The sequence below is a fragment of the Dryas octopetala genome, chromosome 6, assembly GCF_963921425.1.
Source record: "Dryas octopetala chromosome 6, drDryOcto1.1, whole genome shotgun sequence".
Classification (NCBI taxonomy): Eukaryota; Viridiplantae; Streptophyta; class Magnoliopsida; order Rosales; family Rosaceae; genus Dryas; species Dryas octopetala.
In genome coordinates this window covers 282,290-301,060 of record NC_141371.1, presented here as the reverse complement: position 1 = coordinate 301,060, position 18,771 = coordinate 282,290, and the positions used below count along the sequence as shown (strand labels likewise).

At 35.5% G+C, this 18,771-nt stretch overlaps 2 protein-coding genes across 5 annotated transcripts; one reads left to right on the top strand and one right to left on the bottom strand.

Annotated features, from left to right (window-relative positions):
* Positions 1–3,917: 3,917 nt before the first annotated feature.
* LOC147280592 (DNAse I-like superfamily protein) lies at positions 3,918–10,217 on the top strand. Of its 2 annotated transcripts, none has more exons than XM_086245943.1 (11): positions 3,918–4,579; positions 4,790–4,836; positions 5,046–5,109; positions 5,798–5,885; positions 6,014–6,118; positions 6,592–7,117; positions 7,230–7,423; positions 7,542–7,650; positions 8,875–9,023; positions 9,101–9,310; positions 9,645–10,217. In XM_086245943.1, exons 2-11 carry the CDS (start codon positions 4,831–4,833, stop codon positions 9,649–9,651), a joined length of 1,458 nt encoding a protein of 485 aa, XP_086102069.1. In that variant the 5' UTR covers positions 3,918–4,579; positions 4,790–4,830; the 3' UTR covers positions 9,652–10,217. The 2 variants fall into 2 exon arrangements, with proteins under 2 accessions (XP_086102069.1, XP_086102068.1); XM_086245942.1 differs by having other exon boundaries at positions 4,790–4,863.
* A 1,429-nt stretch (positions 10,218–11,646) lies between these two features.
* Positions 11,647–18,032, bottom strand: LOC147280591 (uncharacterized). Of its 3 annotated transcripts, none has more exons than XM_086246629.1 (8): positions 17,815–18,032; positions 16,883–16,975; positions 16,616–16,683; positions 15,719–15,791; positions 15,009–15,121; positions 14,807–14,911; positions 13,679–13,778; positions 11,647–13,163 (listed from the first exon to the last, which is right to left on the bottom strand). In XM_086246629.1, the coding sequence occupies exons 2-8, from the start codon at positions 16,964–16,966 to the stop codon at positions 12,987–12,989; spliced, it is 720 nt and encodes a 239-aa protein (XP_086102755.1). In that variant the 5' UTR covers positions 16,967–16,975; positions 17,815–18,032; the 3' UTR covers positions 11,647–12,986. The 3 variants fall into 3 exon arrangements, with proteins under 3 accessions (XP_086102755.1, XP_086102753.1, XP_086102754.1); XM_086246628.1 differs by having other exon boundaries at positions 11,648–13,163; positions 17,790–18,031; XM_086246627.1 differs by lacking the exon at positions 17,815–18,032 and having other exon boundaries at positions 16,883–16,984.
* Between the last annotated feature and the right edge of the window lie 739 nt (positions 18,033–18,771).

Genomic DNA, 18,771 nt, shown 5'->3' with positions numbered 1-18,771 from the left:
ATCCAAGGAGCACTAGATTTAGACAACTTGAAGAGAGTCTTCACTTTTTTATTCTTTCTACGTTTTGGCTCCATCATACATAACTACATAATTACATACTAGTTGAGTTTGGATCTAACATGGATGGGATTATTCTATTTTGGATGCCCAATAGACTGAGAAACAAAACATGAGTGCTACAAGTGATCCATTCTAGATTTTATGTTTATTTGCTATTCTCCATGATATGACACCTTTTCACGCTAAAAACTTTAGCGTAGGATTGAAAATTATTTAATTATTTATTTAATTATAATTATATAACTGAATAATTGATTGATGAATTTATTGATTTATCAAAATACTATATTTATCTTTTTTTTTTTTACAATTAAATATTTAAACGATTTTTTGACAAGTTAGCGATATTAGTGATGATTGATCAAGAACATATGAAATTGTTTGAAGCTTATGACCTTTCTTGTCATTGAGTTTTGGGTAGATCTAGCCTCCCTCCTCCCCTGATGAGTTGTTGATGAAGGTTAGGGATCTCTTTGCTTAAATTAACTCCCAATCCTTTTAGAAAGCTAGGATGTGTTTTCGCTGGTCTTTGTCTCCTAATGGTCTATAGACAGCTACTTGAGTATGGGATAAAATCAGTATCTCCAAGCCTGGTGATCCAAACTGAGAGTCATTTACTTTTGTATGACCGACACAACCCTAGAAGCACTACCTTCATTCTTGGGCATTTTAAGGGTAAATTAGCCACTAAGCTACTAAAATTTAGTAAGTGAGCCAATGAGAGGTAACAAGAGCACTTGTGCCTAGCTTAGAAACAAAGTCTCCTCATTGATTTGTAGGAGGCCTATTTTCAATGAATGTGTCTCCATCCTCAAAGAAGAAAAATTATAACTTCTTTACTCGCAATGAATGTATGGTTATTACGGAAAACCATGATTGTTTCCACAATATCAAAGCCATCTAAGAGAGTTTAATTTCCAAAGTGAGAGAAAAGGATGATAAAATATACATTAGAGGTAGAATGTTCAATAAAAGACCTTTTACCTTGGAGCAAATGGGATCAATTGACCTCATGAATTTTGATTTCTTCCTCTATGTTACAAGGTTAACCCTATAAATTCTTGTTGGTCCTTAAAGTTGGAGTGGGTAATGGTATTTTGTAAAAATGCCTCGATCGAAGAGGCTCCTAATTTTCAACACTACCATACAACAGTGGATTGTGAATATGGGTTGTTGGTTTTGGGCTAGGCAGCTAGCCAGTCTTGTGACTGGCTCCGTGCCTGCAGGTTATGACCAAGAATTTTTTGTTGGAATTGAACTGGGCCCATGAGCCAGGTCCAATGGGCATACATGATGGGCTTGATTATTATAATTGGATGTTATAGCTGGATTGGAACACTATCAAATAGTTAACCTATTATATCTAGGAGTCTTTATCACACGAGAAAAGGGGGTGGTCTAGGCCTTGGCCAAAGTTTCATGGTCTTGTCTGCCTTGATCACAATTAGATGTTGTGATGATTTTTATTTCGTCTCATTTTCTATATGAATGATTTTTAAATGAAGATTTTTTTAAAAAAAAAAAGATGGTCTGAATCATTTAATTAAAATGTGAAGTAAGTCCTATAATGTGTTCTTTAAATAACCATATTTAAAGGTTCATCAATAATATTATGGATTCTAAATTTATATCTCAAATTTGGATCCGAAATAATATATCATTACATATTTTAGTGTTTTACTTGTTGTAAAATAAATAATCTTTTAAGACGAACTATGTAATTAAGAATCAATAAAATACTAACACATCATTTGAGATCCCTAACACCACCGCTCAAAATTAATACATATGTACATGTGTCTAACTTCTCAAAATTATCAATAAGGCTTTTTAATATTCACGGAAGTTGTGGGGATGAAGTCACACTAAAAAAAGGTAATGTCCATCTTAAAGGTATCTAACAACATATTTTGTCCTTCTTAATTGTGATGAAAGGTTTTATATATAATTACAACCTTTTAATCATGTGAGATGGCCGTTGGCCTAGACTTAATGGGTTTTGTGCTGTTTTATACTTTTATCTATACACGAATTAAAGGTTTTAAAGAGAACCCAGGATTTATCCCAGCTCATAATGATGAGATCGCAACGCTTGATACCACTCATACCCCTGAATTGCTTTCTTTTAATCCATTGACCGGCCTATGGCCTATCTCAGATTTTGGCAAAAGTATAATTATTGGTATCATAGATAGTGGTATTTGGCCAGAAAGTCCGAGCTTTGAAGACCATATTATGAATCAAACAAACCCAGAAAAATGGAACGGAACATGTGAGGGAGGAAAAGACTTTAATTCCTCCATGTGTAACTCCAAAATCATAGGAGTTGGATACTTCGATAAGGGTTTGAACTTTGAAGCAAGAATTAGGCGTAGCAATTGTGGACTCAGCTAGGGACACTACGGGGCATGGGACCCAAATTGCATGTATAGCTGCTGGGTGTTGCACCATTACGTAAAGATCGAAAGTGTCTTTTTTCGGTTATGCAGAAGGGACATCTAGCTAAAGGTGTTGCACCATTAGCCAAATTGGCTATCTACAAGGTTAGTTGGAATGAAGGAACATATATGTCAGATGTTTTTTTTTTTTTTTTGTATAAATCAAGCTATTGGTGATGGTGTGAATGTAATTTCCATCTCTTTAAAGCCAACTACAAAAGACTTGTTTGAAGATCTTATGGCAATAGCTTCATTTACTTCCATGGAAAATGGAATATGACTGTGCTTCACCACTTCAATCCAAATAAGGCATTTGATCGATCCTGGTTTGATTTATGATGCAACAATACAAGATTATGTAAATTTATTAGCTTTAATTTTCGTTGTCTTTTTAAGTGAGTTTAGTGTTGCTGACTTGTAGTTTTATATTTGTATATTAGAATATAAAGTACTTTTTGTGTACATATTATGTATTTGTGGTTATTTCTATCATTTAAATATGAAAAAATTTAATTCATATAATAATAGTATGAGGGCCTTGCCATCCCTAAAGCCAACAGCCATAGACAGACTTTGTTATGCACGAGACTCATTGAGAGTGGGGGAGAGTGTAGCTTCAAGTTTGAAGGCTTGAAGCACAAAACATGTTGTCCCTTTGCCCGCCTCAAAGAAATTGCTCTTCCTTTATTCTGGGGAATCTATACTTTATTTAAACAAGTCAAATTTCGACATCTTTTTTGGTACTATCAAATGCCCACATTTGTTGTATGCTTTAGCTTCGCTCTCAGACCAAAAGTAAAGCATATGATAAATGAATATAATATCTGATGAGCTTCAAGCCTTCAATTCAACAATGCTTGGGACCAGAGGACTCTCCCGTTGACTGGTTCCTTTCTTCCAAAATATGCACCTTTCCGCTTGATATGGAAAGTTGGTCTTAATTAACATGATTGAAAATTTCTTAATACACCTGTAAGTAGCGGTTTGGTCCAAACTCCAAGGCTTTGGCTTTGCATTTGACTAATGAAATGGATGGAGAAAGGAAAAGAAAGAATACTAACCTTATGACATAAATCTAATAATACTTAAAAGTATTACAAATCAATTTTTTCGTTTGATCATAAAACTACGATGCAGAATGAATAGTAAAAGAAAGAATGTAGGAAGAAAAAAACACCAAAAAGAACATAACTAGCCTTGCTTTCTATACAGAATAATTTCTTCTACAGGAGAGCATGAGACCCATCTATCTATCCATGTGGATCTCACACATACTCTTCTTATCTATGCGATCGGGACCAGTGTTTGCGTACTGCCGGGAAACCTTGTGAGATAGACTCGAAACACTTCGAGTCTTTGACAAAGACATACGCACACACCCACACACCCACACGTGGGGACTCATCTCTCTCTCTCTCTCTTCTTCCAATTCCCCAAATGCCTCTCTCTGTCGGCTCAAAAGCTTCTTCTTGTTTCTCTCATCACTCCAAATCCGACCCAAAGTTTCAAACTTTAATCAAACTTCCACGCAAATCTTGAACTAAACTAAACAAACCCAAAACAACCTTCTTCCGGAGAAGAAAACAAAGTGCAAGCTGACGAAACTCAGCGTTTCCCAACCCAAGTTTCGACACTTTTGACCGTTTCTTCACTTCTTTCTTTTGTTTTTTCCCATTTTCTTTTCCATTTCCATTTTCCCGAGAAAATTATGGACAATCCAATTCATCTGTTTTCCTCGTAAACTTATTTAATATTGCACTGTGCTGTTTGTACATTTCAGAATTCATTGCACTGCACAGAGTCACAGACACACAGTTGTTCTTTTTTTTGTTTTTTCTTTTTTGGGTTGTACAACATATGGAATATCCAGGTCTCCTCCTCACCAATTGCAAGTTTCCATGTCCTTTTTCCGGGAAACAAGAATTAGTACCAATATTATATTAAAGAAATTGCTTGCCCAGTTGACTTTCTCGGGAAAAACCCATATTTGCTGTCAACCCTGTTTCATGGGTTGCCACACTTTTTTTAATACGTTAGAGATCTCCTATTCCTTCATCAATGCCACACCTTCTTCATTCCTGGTAATGATTTTTTATTTTCTTTTTTGATTCTGTGCTTTGAAAGTAGATTACATTTGGTGTTGTGTTTGATACTTGGTGTTTGAATGTTTAGGTATTTAAATTCATGAGCTTTTGTTCAATCTTAATATTGTATCAATATTACAAGAATTTGAAAATGATCTATCTGCTTGAAGGGTTTTGATCTAATTGCTCTTTAAATTGTTTTCGAAGGTCTGTGAACCCCAATTGATGAAGAAATTGCAGTTTCAGAAATGACTGTAAGGAAACAAGACTTGAAAAAGAAGGTTTTCTATTCTTGTTTTACTCTGTTTTCATCCTAATTATTCATATTTGTTCTCAATTAATATCATTTTACAAAATTGGATGATTCTACCTCTCTAAATCTTTATCTTCAAGCAAACAGAATAACCCCTTTTTAATCAAATTGTGTTAATTAATTGGATTTTGTGTTACCCTTTTGATCCAGTCTTTTATTCATAAAATTTTCACCATGAAAGAGAGAGAAGGATGTGGCTCGTCTGATTTTCCTGGTGAGTCTTATCAGATTTCTGCTTTTTATACAATTGCTTATCATCAATGTTTTCAATCTGACAAAAGCTAGAGGCAGGCAGTGAATGTGCTCTATCTTTGCCTCCTCAGAGCTGTGAGAGGATATTCCTTGTGGTTGGAGAATCGTGCAGAAAAAATTTATCTTGCTTTTTGGTTATACAGATAGCAGAATACCATTCCATTTGCTTTTTAAAGAATGTGATAGTACTTTTCTTTTTGAATTGAATGGCTATGCTTCTATATCGTTTGTTGGTAAGATAACAATGATTAATTGGTCTATCCATATAAGAAATTTGGTCTAAAATGTCTTTGTTGGTAAAAAAGATATCAATTGCTATAGAGAGGGGGAGAGCATCATGGCAATTTGATCTAGAACATATTCATTTTTGAACTTTAAGCTAGTGCAAGTGTAAGAAATCAAGCAAGGATAAAACATAAAACATGTCCCTGTCCTCCCTTCTCCCCCAAAACCAAAATTTTGGATTATATCCCCTTTCTATGTCCCTATAAACCTATGCCATCAGTTAAAGATAATTGGTTTAGTTTGGGGTAGAGTTTTCTGAGCTTCTTGTTTAACCTCTAAATAATCTCTCTCTTGCTTAATGTGCAACTATTATAATTTTAACATCTTATCATCAAATTAATTTTCCTTGCTTGTTTCTTTTTCAGAAGCACGGTCTGATCCAGTTCTTGACAATCCATCTATAAGTGGCACAGGACCTCAAATGTCTGCTGGTCAAAATGTTCAGTCCTTTCGGTAATCACAGTTTATGACTTTTTTCCTTTCCTATTTCATGTTTCTGTCTTTCGTCCCTTCTGACAATAATATATATATATATATATATGCTTTAAGTTTTGATGTTTCTTTTTCGGTTTGTGTTTCAGAATTTTTGTAGCAACATGGAATGCAGGAGGCAAATCTCCCCATAGCGGGCTTAATCTGGATGATTTTCTTCAGGTTAATAATCAATCAGACATATATGTCTTAGGGTACGGTTTCTCTATTTCTTGTTTTTTCGTCCCTTGCTGATTATTCTTTTTCATTTGACAAAATTTTCTTTGGGATTCTATGCAACCCCTTTTTAATTAGTATTTTCTTTTCTTTCGCATCATTTCAATAATCGGAGTTTTATTTTGACAATTTATTTAAGTAAAAATGTATATTTAGGTACTTGTTTCTGAAACAAGTCTACAGTGATATGGATCACAGTGCCTGTCACAACAGTTAGCACTTAGCGTATGATAGTGTGTCTGAGACACACACACACACACACACACACAAGCAAGAGGATTAACATTTTAAAGAAACTAGTGACTCTGTGTGCTCTAGCTGTGTAGTTTCTTACTTTCTCATACCATTTTAGTACTACCTGGAAAAGAAAATTTATTGCCATATTAATTATTCAAGTTTTCTGTAACAAATAGACTTTTTCCTTTGATTAATTTTTCTTTATAACTATCAGGTTTCAGGAAATTGTTCCTTTAAATGCTGGAAATGTGCTAGTTCTAGAAGATAATGAACCTGCAGCAAAATGGCTTGCTTTAATCAATCAGTCACTGAACAAATCATCCAATGGGTCTTCAAGACTCGCAGCCAGCCCTGGTGGTTCACTGTTTTTCTCGAAGCCTTCCCTTAAGAAGGTCAGTAAGACTTTTAGGACAGAGAGCAAAAGGAGGCTGAAGAGTTGCAACTGCACTTCTGAACTAGAAAGGAAGCATAGTAAGGATTTCTGTTTTCGACGCCAACAACCAAATATAAGTGAAGATGACCTTTCTTCTGAACCGGATGATGAAGGATCTAATGTCTTTGATATCTCGGAAATTTCCATTGCCTCTACTACCAACCAGATGAAGTACAGCCTTATAGCAAGTAAGCAAATGGTGGGAATTTTTGTTACTCTTTGGGCGAGGAAGGAGTATGTCCAATATGTTAGTCACTTGAGAATCTCCTGCATTAGTCGAGGAATCATGGGCTGCCTTGGAAACAAGGTATTGTTAAAAATTGTACAAGCAGAGGTTTATCGTGTCAGTTATGATTGAAGATATCATATAACTTTTTACTGTGCACTTATGTTTTATGATTTTGCTTCACTGGTTGCAGGGGTGTATTTCTGTGAGCTTTTTATTCCATCAAACAAGCTTTTGCTTTGTCTGCAGTCACTTGGCATCTGGTGAGAAAGAGGGGGACGAGCTTAGGAGAAATCTGGATGTATTGGAGATACTTAAAAACACTCAGTTTCCTAAGATTTGCAGAACAACTCATAGTAGGATGCCAGATAAAATTCTCGGGCATGAGTGAGCATCTTTTAACTTTGTTATTAAAGAATTGAACAGTGTTTTTATAATCCATCACCATTTTCTCACATTTATGGTCACTGATTATATGATTAATCCCTTTGGAAAATGGCTCTAGTAAGGTCATATGGTTAGGGGACTTGAATTACCGCATTGCTTTGAGCTACTCTGAAACCCGGAAGCGTTTGGAGGAAAATGACTGGGATGCACTTCTTGACAAAGATCAGGTAATTGACTTTACAAAGAATTATAAATTTAGGTTGGAGCTTGGACTATATATAAAAACAATATTCATTTTGGGAATGTTTAGCTGTCTTATGAAAGTTGATTGCTCAATGTTTGATATTATTGCCTATTATCATATTAGGATCATCATTAAAAGTAAAAAAAGGCCAGATGGTGTGGTGTTTCATGAAATCGGAAACTCACCACATGCCAGTTGTTATTCAACTTTCGTTTTATGTCTCCATCATAAAAGATATATGGACTTGTTGCTTTCAATATGCTATGTCTACTGCAATGAAGCTGTTCAGTTGTAATTAGATAAAGCATCTTTTAGTTGTTGAAGCAATTGAATGAACACCTTTATTTTTAGGCTTATTCACATCATTACCCCCTGTAAGATACACTTTTTTTTTCACTTTACCCCTTGAAACTTAAATCCTCTCAGTTTGCCACCTGAACTTCACACAGTTATTGCAAAAGACCCTATGCCGTCAACTCTGTCAATTTTTTCCGTTAAAATAACTGACGTGACACCTATATGGTATGAGTGAGACCCTTTTTTAGTTATGTAAGATCCATGTGGACAAAAAAATAATAAAAAAGAATTTTTAAACTAAAAAATAATAAAATCCATGTCAATTTTTTATAATTTTTTTGTCCACATGGATCTTACATAACTAGAAAAGGGTATCACTTATGCCATATAGGTACCACGTCAGCTTTTTTAACAGAAAAATTGACAGAATTGACGGCATAGGGTCTTTTGCAATAACTGTGTGAAGTTCAGGTGGCAAACTGAGAGGATTTAAGTTTCAGGAGACAAAGTGAAAAAAAGTGTATCTTACAGGGGGATAATGGTGTGAATAAGCCTTATTTTTAATTGTTAGTACCAATGGAGATAATGAGCCATTCTTTTGTTGGAAATGAACACTGGATTGCATTTCAATTTTTATCCAAAATACAACAAAAGTTTGTAGTTTTGATTGCCTCAATTTTGAGTAACACCTTTATTTTTACAATTTTCATTTCAATTTGATGAATTTTACAATTTCTGGGGTTGGATAAGTCTAGAGCATTTCAATGCCTTTTTTTTTTTTTGTTTTATGTGCGTCTCTCTCTCTCTCTCTCTCTCTCTCACACACACACACACACACACACACATTCCCAAACCTTCCAATTCCATTATGTTATGCACTCATATACCTTTTTTTTGTTTGTATTTATAGCTCAAGATTGAAAGAGAAGCAGGGCGAGTATTCAAGGGATGGAAAGAGGGAAAAATTTACTTTGCACCAACTTACAAATACTCCTACAACTCAGACATTTATTTTGGAGAGATGAAAACATCAAAAAAGAAAAGGAGAACCCCAGCTTGGTATGCTGATTGGGAGAATATATTTATGCAACCCAATTTACTTTTAACAAATAAATCTGACTAGTTTGAACTTGCAGGTGTGACAGAATACTCTGGCATGGAAATGGGATTAGACAGCTTTCTTACATACGTGGAGAGTCCCGGTTTTCTGACCACCGGCCAGTTTGTGCGACATTTCTTGTGGATGTCAAGGTTAATGAGAATGGACTGAAGAAGGAATTAGCTGGCACTGATTTGAAAATTGAAATTGAAGAGCTTTTACCAAGTACTAGATACTCGAGAAACATGTAAGTTTCTGACCAAATTTAGTAGTGTTTTTATTGATATAGAGTTTTTGCGATGTTAGCATGATGATACCATTTTGTCAAGATCAAAATGTATGGAATGCCCAAAATTGACCATCCGTATGCATAGTCATTTGAGTCATTTGACCAATTTATCCTCGCCATAAGTGGATACTATTGCTCAGAATAGGGGCCATTTTTTCAGATCTAAACATACAGTTTCATTAAAGTAGGATAGATTTTATTATTATTTTTTCTGTCTAATATTTTCTGGCACTATATGATTGTCAATTTTAAATTTTTTTTTGCCCTGACTGTCCTTTTGTATTGTCCTCAGGTACTAAAATGCTAACCAAATAGACTGAAAGGTTGAAGAAATACACAGTTTTGCTGATTACAGGAGATGGGGTAGCTTTCATGATGCAAAGCTTTTTGCAGTACAAGGTGTAAATAGTTCGCCAACAAGTGATATGTTCTGTTCAGAAATGTTTACACAATCCAAAATTTCCAGCATGCATTATGAACTGTGTCCTCATAGTGAATATCCTTAGCTTTGGATGATCTGATTCCCTAACAAGTTGATGGTCAAAGATGCATAGGTGACAAATTATTTGTGTGAATTGGTGTCTTGGATATTGCCATACATCAAAGTGTACTTAAATTGTTTGTTGTTGACATGTCGTTTGTCTTGGCCAAAATTGGGTCAAAGAAAACGGCGACAATTGTATAAATTCTTGATTCTCAATATATCTGATCTTTTATGCATCAAACAATAGTTCAATGTGTAACTCAATTTTGATCACTTAGTCAATGTAGACTATGAAGATCCATGGTCACCAACTGTTAGATCAAAATCATGGTTGGCACTAGTTTCACAAAGTAAAATACATTATTGAAATTTGAATCAAGCTTGAATGCCAACTACCAAATTTTGAGACAACGACCATTGATCTTCATGGTCAATGATGACCAAGTGATCAAAACTCGCATTTAACATATAACATAGGTCGGTGCAGGTGAAGGTGAGAAGCATATGGTAGTTAAGTGTAGGAATATAATAATAACAAAAGCATTCAGTTTCAAACTTTGGTGTGCAAATTGGCATTGCATTGGTAATGTAGCCCTTAATTTTTAAGTTCAGTGTCAAATATTTTAGGTGTATCTATGTCACTTACTGTATCTTGATATGTAATTATGGTAATTATAAATTAGTCAGAAGGCAGAATCCAAAGTTTTCCAGCCAATTACCTCTTATTAAATCACGTGCCCTGATCACATGATTGCCCTCCATAAGTAAAACTGGAAGCAAATTTCTTTGTGGGATTTGGCTTTGGAACTTGGAAGCTAAAGTAGTCAAAGATATATACATCACATGACACTCCTGCATCCAATCTCCATTAAATATAAGTTAAGAGCAGCAAATAAGAAGGTTATTAAGGAAATTAAAGAACACACACACACACACACACACACTCACTCTCTCTCTCTCTCTCTCTCTCTCTCTCTCTCTCTCTCTCTCTCTCTCTCTCTCTCTCTCTCTCTCTCATACCATGAGCTTATAAATAACCTCAAGTCATGATTAGCAACATTGGACCAAGCATTTGGCAAGAAGACATCCTGTGAGTCAGCAAAACCATGAAATCCTGCTGCAAATCATTGGTTAAAGTTATCATTGCTATCTTATTGATGTATTCAGTTTGTACTAATACAGCCTTAGCCAGACTCCATCCACCATCTTCTTTGTCTTCAAAAATGACTCCATCCTCTCAAGCTCTCCTGCATACACATTCCAACGAGAAAAAGCCGATGGTCACCGCACAACCGGTAGTCGATAGCCTTCGGAGAATACCTCCCAGCATTCCAAATCCTACCCAGAACAAGTAATCTTCATTACCCCTGTTTCTCCTCTTAGCTTCCTATATATCTATCTGGGTATTCATTCCAAGACATGTTTATGTGCTAGGTTGAAACCTGGGAGAATGAGCTGAAGTATCTATCACACAGTTGCATGAAGACTTCAAAGTTGTAGGAGCAAAACTTCTATGTAATTGGTGTATATACTTAGTGTATTTTTCATCACGAGCCTTATTACTTGATGAGAGAAATAAACATAATAAACATATTGGGTATACACCCGTGATAGGAATTTTTTCTCAAGATGTAGATGTTGTCCCAAAGTAGTTTCTTTGTACTTTACTAGTACTTCTTTTAGTTGTATGTGAGAGAGTACTTGTTTTAGTTGTATGCATGTTTCTTTGATTCTAGGATTAGCAAGTTATAGAAATGATTCATGAGAACAAAAAGAATGTAAGAGAGCAGCTGGTTATAAATTTTGGATATGACACAGTTTTGTAAAATTTATAGCAGTACAGGCGTACAGCTTTCCTACCCAAGTATCGAATGTAGCTTTGTGCAAAGCAACATGCTGCTTTTAGCTACTGGGCTAATGGGTACAATCATAACAAAAATCTAAAATGAAGTAGCTAAATGACATTACTAGACTTTGTACTGCCCTTGTAAGTTGCTGCTGTCTTTTTAAACCAGTCCAGGCCTCTCTTAACGTAGCACAGCTGTCTATCTTTTTTCTCTTCAGATTCTCTAAAAGATTCACAGCCCGTTGTCGACCTGCTGCCTCTGGCTTTAAAATACTATGAGGAGGCTCTGCCATAAACTTACCAACATGTCTTACGCAATGTAAAACCTGTCCTTGAAGCAAAGCATAAGCAAAAGCTTGCACTCGATCTTGAAACTTATCATATATTACCAATTGGCAAACGATTTAGTGGAGGCTCCCATAAAACCTGTCCTTGAAGCAAAGCATAAGCAAAAGCTTGCAGAGTGACATAACGTAATACTTGGTCAGTTAGAGGCTCATACTCATAGTACGGTTTGGAATCTGCTGGGGCTGGACCAGAAAAATCGCAGAGAGACCGAGCATACTCAACAAACCATTCTGATTTGACACAAGTAACGCTGTGCATGTATGGTCGTCCTGTCCGTATTAACTCACTGTACACCAAAAAATCAGGTGCAAAATTAGCAACAGATGACACTTCCACTAATTAACCATGCACTTCAATTTTGATGGACTTGGTAAGAAGGAGTGAAGGACAACACTATCAACAGGGAGTTTGGATATTTCAGCTAAGGAAAAGTTAAAGAGGTTTCAGCCACAACAACAAGCCCTTCTCCCTCCTTGATGTTTTCAAATACACGAAGCTGAACTGCTGCAGGAAGCATGGATTAACGAGGATGAACATGGAGAGGGAGGGAGGGATTGAAAGTGACGGAGGCGACGAGAAGAGGGATTGTGTGGGGGACGGTTTATTGTAGGCGTGTTTAATACCCAAGCAGTGACTGACACGTGTAAAAATATTAAATTATGCATTGGTGTTTGAATGGATTTTCTTGGGGTGTGTTTTTGACTTTTTTCAATGCAATTTCTTGGTCATTAGAACGGCTTAGGTGGTCTCTCCAACCTTCTTTTACTTCTCTAGGCTTAAACACTAGTTCGTACCCACATAATTCTCTCAAAAAATTTCTTATAATTCTGGACAAACATTTTTAAACTGAATCGACCAAACATCTTTACTGAGATAATACATGCATGATGAGGACAGTCGGAAGCAAAATTATGAGGGAAGATGAGTCTTGGCCTTCCTAACTAAGGATACACTTATTAAGTGACACGAATTAAGAGTACAACCATGATGAATATACAGGTCATTAGAAACATCACAAGCCATGTGAAACACGTAGTCTTGGAGGTCTTCGAGTATACATCTGTCGCCCGAGCAGTGGCATGACCAGTGCTTGCCAAGCTACTTTCAACAGCCTTTTCTGTAGAATCAAGTATCTGCACGCAAACCATAATTAAACATAGATATCCAGCAGCATTATAAATATACTCTCATTTTGAGGGTTTGAATGCCCTCTTTTCCTAGGTCTGATTGCTAAAGCTTATCATGTTATTCTTCAGCTTCTTTCTCTTACTTCCCTGAATATTGAAAACCATACCAGATACCATCTTGCAAACCTCCCCTAACCCCTTTAAACTCTTTTTCAACAAAATAAATAAATAATTAAGTCAGTTCTCCTATTCGCACCTAAATTTCTTTGCTAGTCTAGTGGTCTCAGGGTACTCTTCACAGTCCCACAACAGCACCCTCAAACCTTGGTTTCTTTGTTTTTAACATTTTTTTTCAAGCATTTCTCCAAATTCGTGCACCTCTAAATCCAAAACATCCTTTCATAACTTTCATTCACCCTGGTCACTGTCACCCATAAACACAAATCAAATCACAGCCAGCTAAATCCTAATATGGTGCTGAGGTTACAAGATCATGCATCAGATAAATTATGGTATCTTACTTTTTCAGTGTCTTGCAGGGAGTGGCTCATCATGAGACTACTCTCTTTGAGTTGCCTTGCCAATCCAACCATTTCATCGGTCAAATCCTCTTGAAGCTTTCTGAAACGAGACAAAAATTTATAAAAATCCTAAACAAGATATGAAAAGCAAATATAGCTAGCCGTAGAAGTTTTAACAGCTGAACTGTGGGAACTATACTTCACAGACTTCAATTGGCTTAGGATAGAGGCATTTCCAATTTTCCAGTAGAGGTAGACTCTGCTCTGGTGGTGTCTCTGGTTGAAGGACAAGTTGATTCAAACCACCCCCTTGTTGGGCTTATTATGGAATGTCAACTGCTGTGGATAAGGGACTGGCAGTGTTGCATCAGACATATGCATGAAAGCGCAATTTCTGCTGATGGGCTGGCAAACTTGGGTTGGACATGGATTTGGGCTGCCACATTTTGGGGGGTCCTCCCAGTTCCTTAACAAGCACTCTTAACTATGACCAGGCTGGGGTTTCTATGCCCAGGTTAATTTGTAGGTAGTTTATTGCTTTAGGCCTTTGGCCCCTTTGTTACCAACAAAAGAAAATCTCAAAGTGCATTTAATTGCAATTGACTATTTAAGCAATGATGGTAAGAAATTTAAGATATTCAGCATACAATAAATAGCATGCCAGATAAACCAGTGGACTGATTAAAATCTCAAGTAGTATTTAAATTCAGATAAAACGTCCCAAAGCCAAGGATGACCCAGTTAAAGCTATTCGAAGAACAGCATGGTACCCTGGCACTAGAGCCTCAAAATCTCAACAGAATGGTCTCAAGTACAAGAGTGCAGATACTAGTAAAAGTATTTCAGCTGCAAACAACTAATCCTGAAGTATTCACCTCAACGTATTGGTCCAATTTTATCGCTATTGTCAATTCCTTTAGTACAAGAAGCAATTTTTATATTTTTTAAACAAAAACTAACTTCTTCTATTCTTTTGTCCAGAAAAAAGAAACTTCATATTGGAACATAAATATTTACATCACCGTGTTAATTTGTGATCCAACATTCTAGCATCCTGCTTTCAATTTCTTCCATAGTCTTGTTACTCAAGTTTTAATAGCAGGAGAAATCGAGAAAGTACCAAATTACCTATGCTTTTCAATGTGTGAATGGGCTGCAGCATCCAGTTTGACAGGCACTGAAGAATCAACAGTTGCAGTCTCACGAGTTCCATCTTCAACATTTAAGGTAGGCCTATTTAATGAATAAAACCAGTTAAAATAAAACAAATGAGAGCCTAAGGAGTCAAACCAAAACATAATCAGATCCTAACTACCACAGATTCACTTACACAATTCTCCTTCTCAGACCAGGAGAATGGGGACTCTGATTGTCTCCTGTTTCAGAAGAGTTTGCTTTGACAGAAATTCTTGCAAGGGACTCCTCGGGTGTTTGCACATCAGGCTGGGAATTTTCCAAAGAAAAAATAGTTAGGAGCAATGGCCTCCATATATTACACACACACACACACACACACACATATATATATATAAATATCTTTATTGTATATGTGCGCTCTTCGGATGATGAAATAAACTGGCATAACAAATTACATGTGCAGATGCAGTAAAAGAGAACACTTTCAGGATTTTTATAAGCGTGGACTTGGGTGGGTCCTTCAACTAAAAACCACCTCTAGAAATTCTTCCTAGCATAAAAGCTAAAATAAAAAAAAAAATAAAAAATTCCAAGCATCCATCACCGCCAAGAACACTGTAACATCTTAGGTGTTTTGTCGACCTGTCTCAGCTACTCCCAGTCTCCCACCCAAGTTGTATCGGCCTATCAATATTTTTCTTTCTCATACATTGTCATTATAATTTCCAGTTCTTCAACATAAATCTATTATCAGTAAAAAAAATTACTTAAATTCATAGAAAATCATAAATTCGAATTACAATTGCCAACGGTTTAAAGTAACATTAAAACAGAAATTCAAGAAAAAGCAACAGAAATTCAAGAAAAAGCAACATGTATGCTTTCTAGATCAAATGCACGCACCAACAGAGCAGCAAATTTGGAAGCAATGGCTTCGATCTTCTCTGAATAATCACTCAAAACAGCTTTTGAAACTCTGTATACAGAATGGAAAATAATGTTAAATTAGTAAATTAAGAAACCTACAACCTCATATAATAGAAAAGACCACTATGTTGAGTTATAGCCAGTGGCGGACCCAAAAAATTTTATTCGTGGGAGCAAGATAAGAGGAAACTTTCATATAAATTTTTCTTGAGAGAAAAAAACTCTCAAACATTTCCAATTGCCTATACTTTAGTTTCTTTCAGACATTTTATCAAGCATCTTGCCCCACACTTAAGGAAAACATTAAAAAACAAGTTGAGATGATAGAGAAATATATATGTGGATTAAATTGTGAGAGGGAGCAACTGCCCACACTGGACCCTTAATGGGTCCACCCCTGGTTATAGCCCCACCGTGAGGGCCCACAATAAAAGAACAAAAATCAAAATCTAATTATAAAAAAACATTAACAATACAAATACGAAAATTTTACAGTAGTAACACTCGGATAAAATTAAATTGTTTACTCCACACACTACATGAGCACACCACAAACCACACTGGGAACCTCACTCTCTCAAGTACGAACACACCCTAGAACCACAAACCATTATTTACACCGGAAATATGCTAATAATTTGAGAGCATGTCTCTCAAATTTGTTATGAGTATAAACAGCATATTCACTCTAAACACAGTGTTTGGCATGTTAGTCAATACTTCCATTTGTCTACCAAAACCTTTAGGTTAATTTGCAGAGTAGGAGAAAGCTCACAGTATTACCATAGATGGAAGCATGTTGGTATATGCATCAAATTATTGAAAAATTACAGTTAAAAGTAAATCAAGGGGGAAAATAAATCACATACCAACCTTGGTAAGCCTTCTGGAGTTCTCTCTTCAGCTAGTTGTTCTACCAGTTCTCGTAAAGTAGCAACATACTGCAAAGTTACAGTACCGTGAGGTTTTAGTATGAAGACAAGAAACAAGAAAATTTTTGGCATAGAACAATTCACTGAAGATGAATGAAGGTCTACAACCTAGAATTCTAATAACACCATTCATATCAGAGGGTTTTTTTTTTATTATTATAATTAAATAAGAGCATTCATATCACAGGTGAGAGGACAAGGATCATACATGTACAAGTTTTGCCTGATTTTGCTGCTGAGGAGCAGCTGTAAGCAGCCTCCTCAAGTTCACTTCTGTTTTACTGATTTTCATTCTAAAATCCTACACCATCAAACAAACATTAAAACAACATAGACTCAATAGTCAACCAACACCCAAAATCAAACTTGAATTTTTCCTTGAAAAAAGACTCTTCAAATTTCATGTTCTCTTGATGGTCAAGAAGTATATAAGAATCCCCATGAAACTGGAAATAAGTAAAAAACATTAATTTTGCAAGAAAAAAAAAAGTGTTGTTTTGGTTATAAAATTGGAAATAAATATAAAACAGATAATCCTATTCTATATTGAGTCTTGACCCTCCTATCTGTATTTCCATGGGAGAATAGGAGAGGTTCAAATTGCTTTTCTATCAACTGAGGATTAAAGATGCTTTCTTTAAGCCTCTCAACCTGAGCACCCTTATTCATAGTATTAGACCAAAACCTGAAAACCCACTACACACGCACTTCTCAGCAAGCAAAATTTTTGCACAAGATTCTAAGAAAAAAGTTACAAAATAAAAATAAATAAAAAACCAATTCCTTTTATTGCATCCAAACTAACCACACAAACCGCTGAACCTGAACCTGACCTTGCAGAAACCCAAATTGAATTCAATCGTAAACCATCAAACTACTAATCTAAATCTTACAAGGCCTATAAACAGGTACGATGGCCGAACAAGTATGTGTTTTGAGAGAATTAATCCCAAGAGATTTGGAAATCAAAGATAGAATTCGATCAAAACACACACAAAAAAAAAAAAAAAGGATCAAAAGGCGTACATTTCACGAATTTTCTAAATTCCAAACTCTAGTAAATATATAGATAAATAATTTAAAAGAATAGAAAGTGAAATAAGAAAATTGAATACCTATCAAGAAAGTATGAAATGAAACCTTAGGTAGAGAACGGGCTTTCAATTTGGTGACACTCAAGGTGAAAGCTATATCTAAACATAGCCTCCTCTAAGTTTATGATTCTAAAACGGCAGCAATGGCGCTCAGATGCCCCATCTGAACCACAGCGATAAGAAATTCTCTCACAGTGGTCAAGGCTGAAGAAGAAGAATTAGAGGATTAGAAAAGAATCAAAGATCGATTTTTTTAAAAGACAGTTTTTTTAGGGTAACATTGTAATAATAGGCAATTCTTTTAATCAATTCAATATATAATTGGTACGGCAAAAATTGACACGTGGTTATCTGATGACATGGCAGTTTTGCCTTGTTTTAGTGCTAGTATGAGTTATTACTCCACCTTTCACGGTAAACTTACTTACTCTTATTATAGAGTAAAACTTTCATGTAATAATACATTTATTGTCTGTATTTTTCTAAACTCACTGTAAATGTTCATTGCTAGACTTAAAAATTCGTATATCAGCAATACTGGAAAATTCGTATATTACAAGGTAAGTTTTTTATATTTTTATATTTTTTGGATTATGACTTGTTAAAAACTAAAATAAAAGCTTATACATATACAATTGATACTCTATGAAATGTAACTGCATATTAGGAGTTAACCAAATGTTCATCGTATAGAATATACATACATAATACTCTATGCATTATACACCAAGTTCTCACAGTACTTTAGTACTTTACATTATAGATATTAGCCTCTTCGCACTCGGTTATAAGTTTTTCTTATTGCACAAACATCAATATTTTCGTAAGCACATCGGATTTAATAAGATTTTCCTATTCTGCATACGTTGAAAACACATTTTTTGGTTGCCAAGAAGGTTCTGCTTGTTCATGAGAAGCAAGTTCTGGAACCAATTTGTAGGCTCTTCTGTCAGGCTGAAAGTTCATTTCACCTATTTCGATATGGCTGTTCTGCCAACCAGTA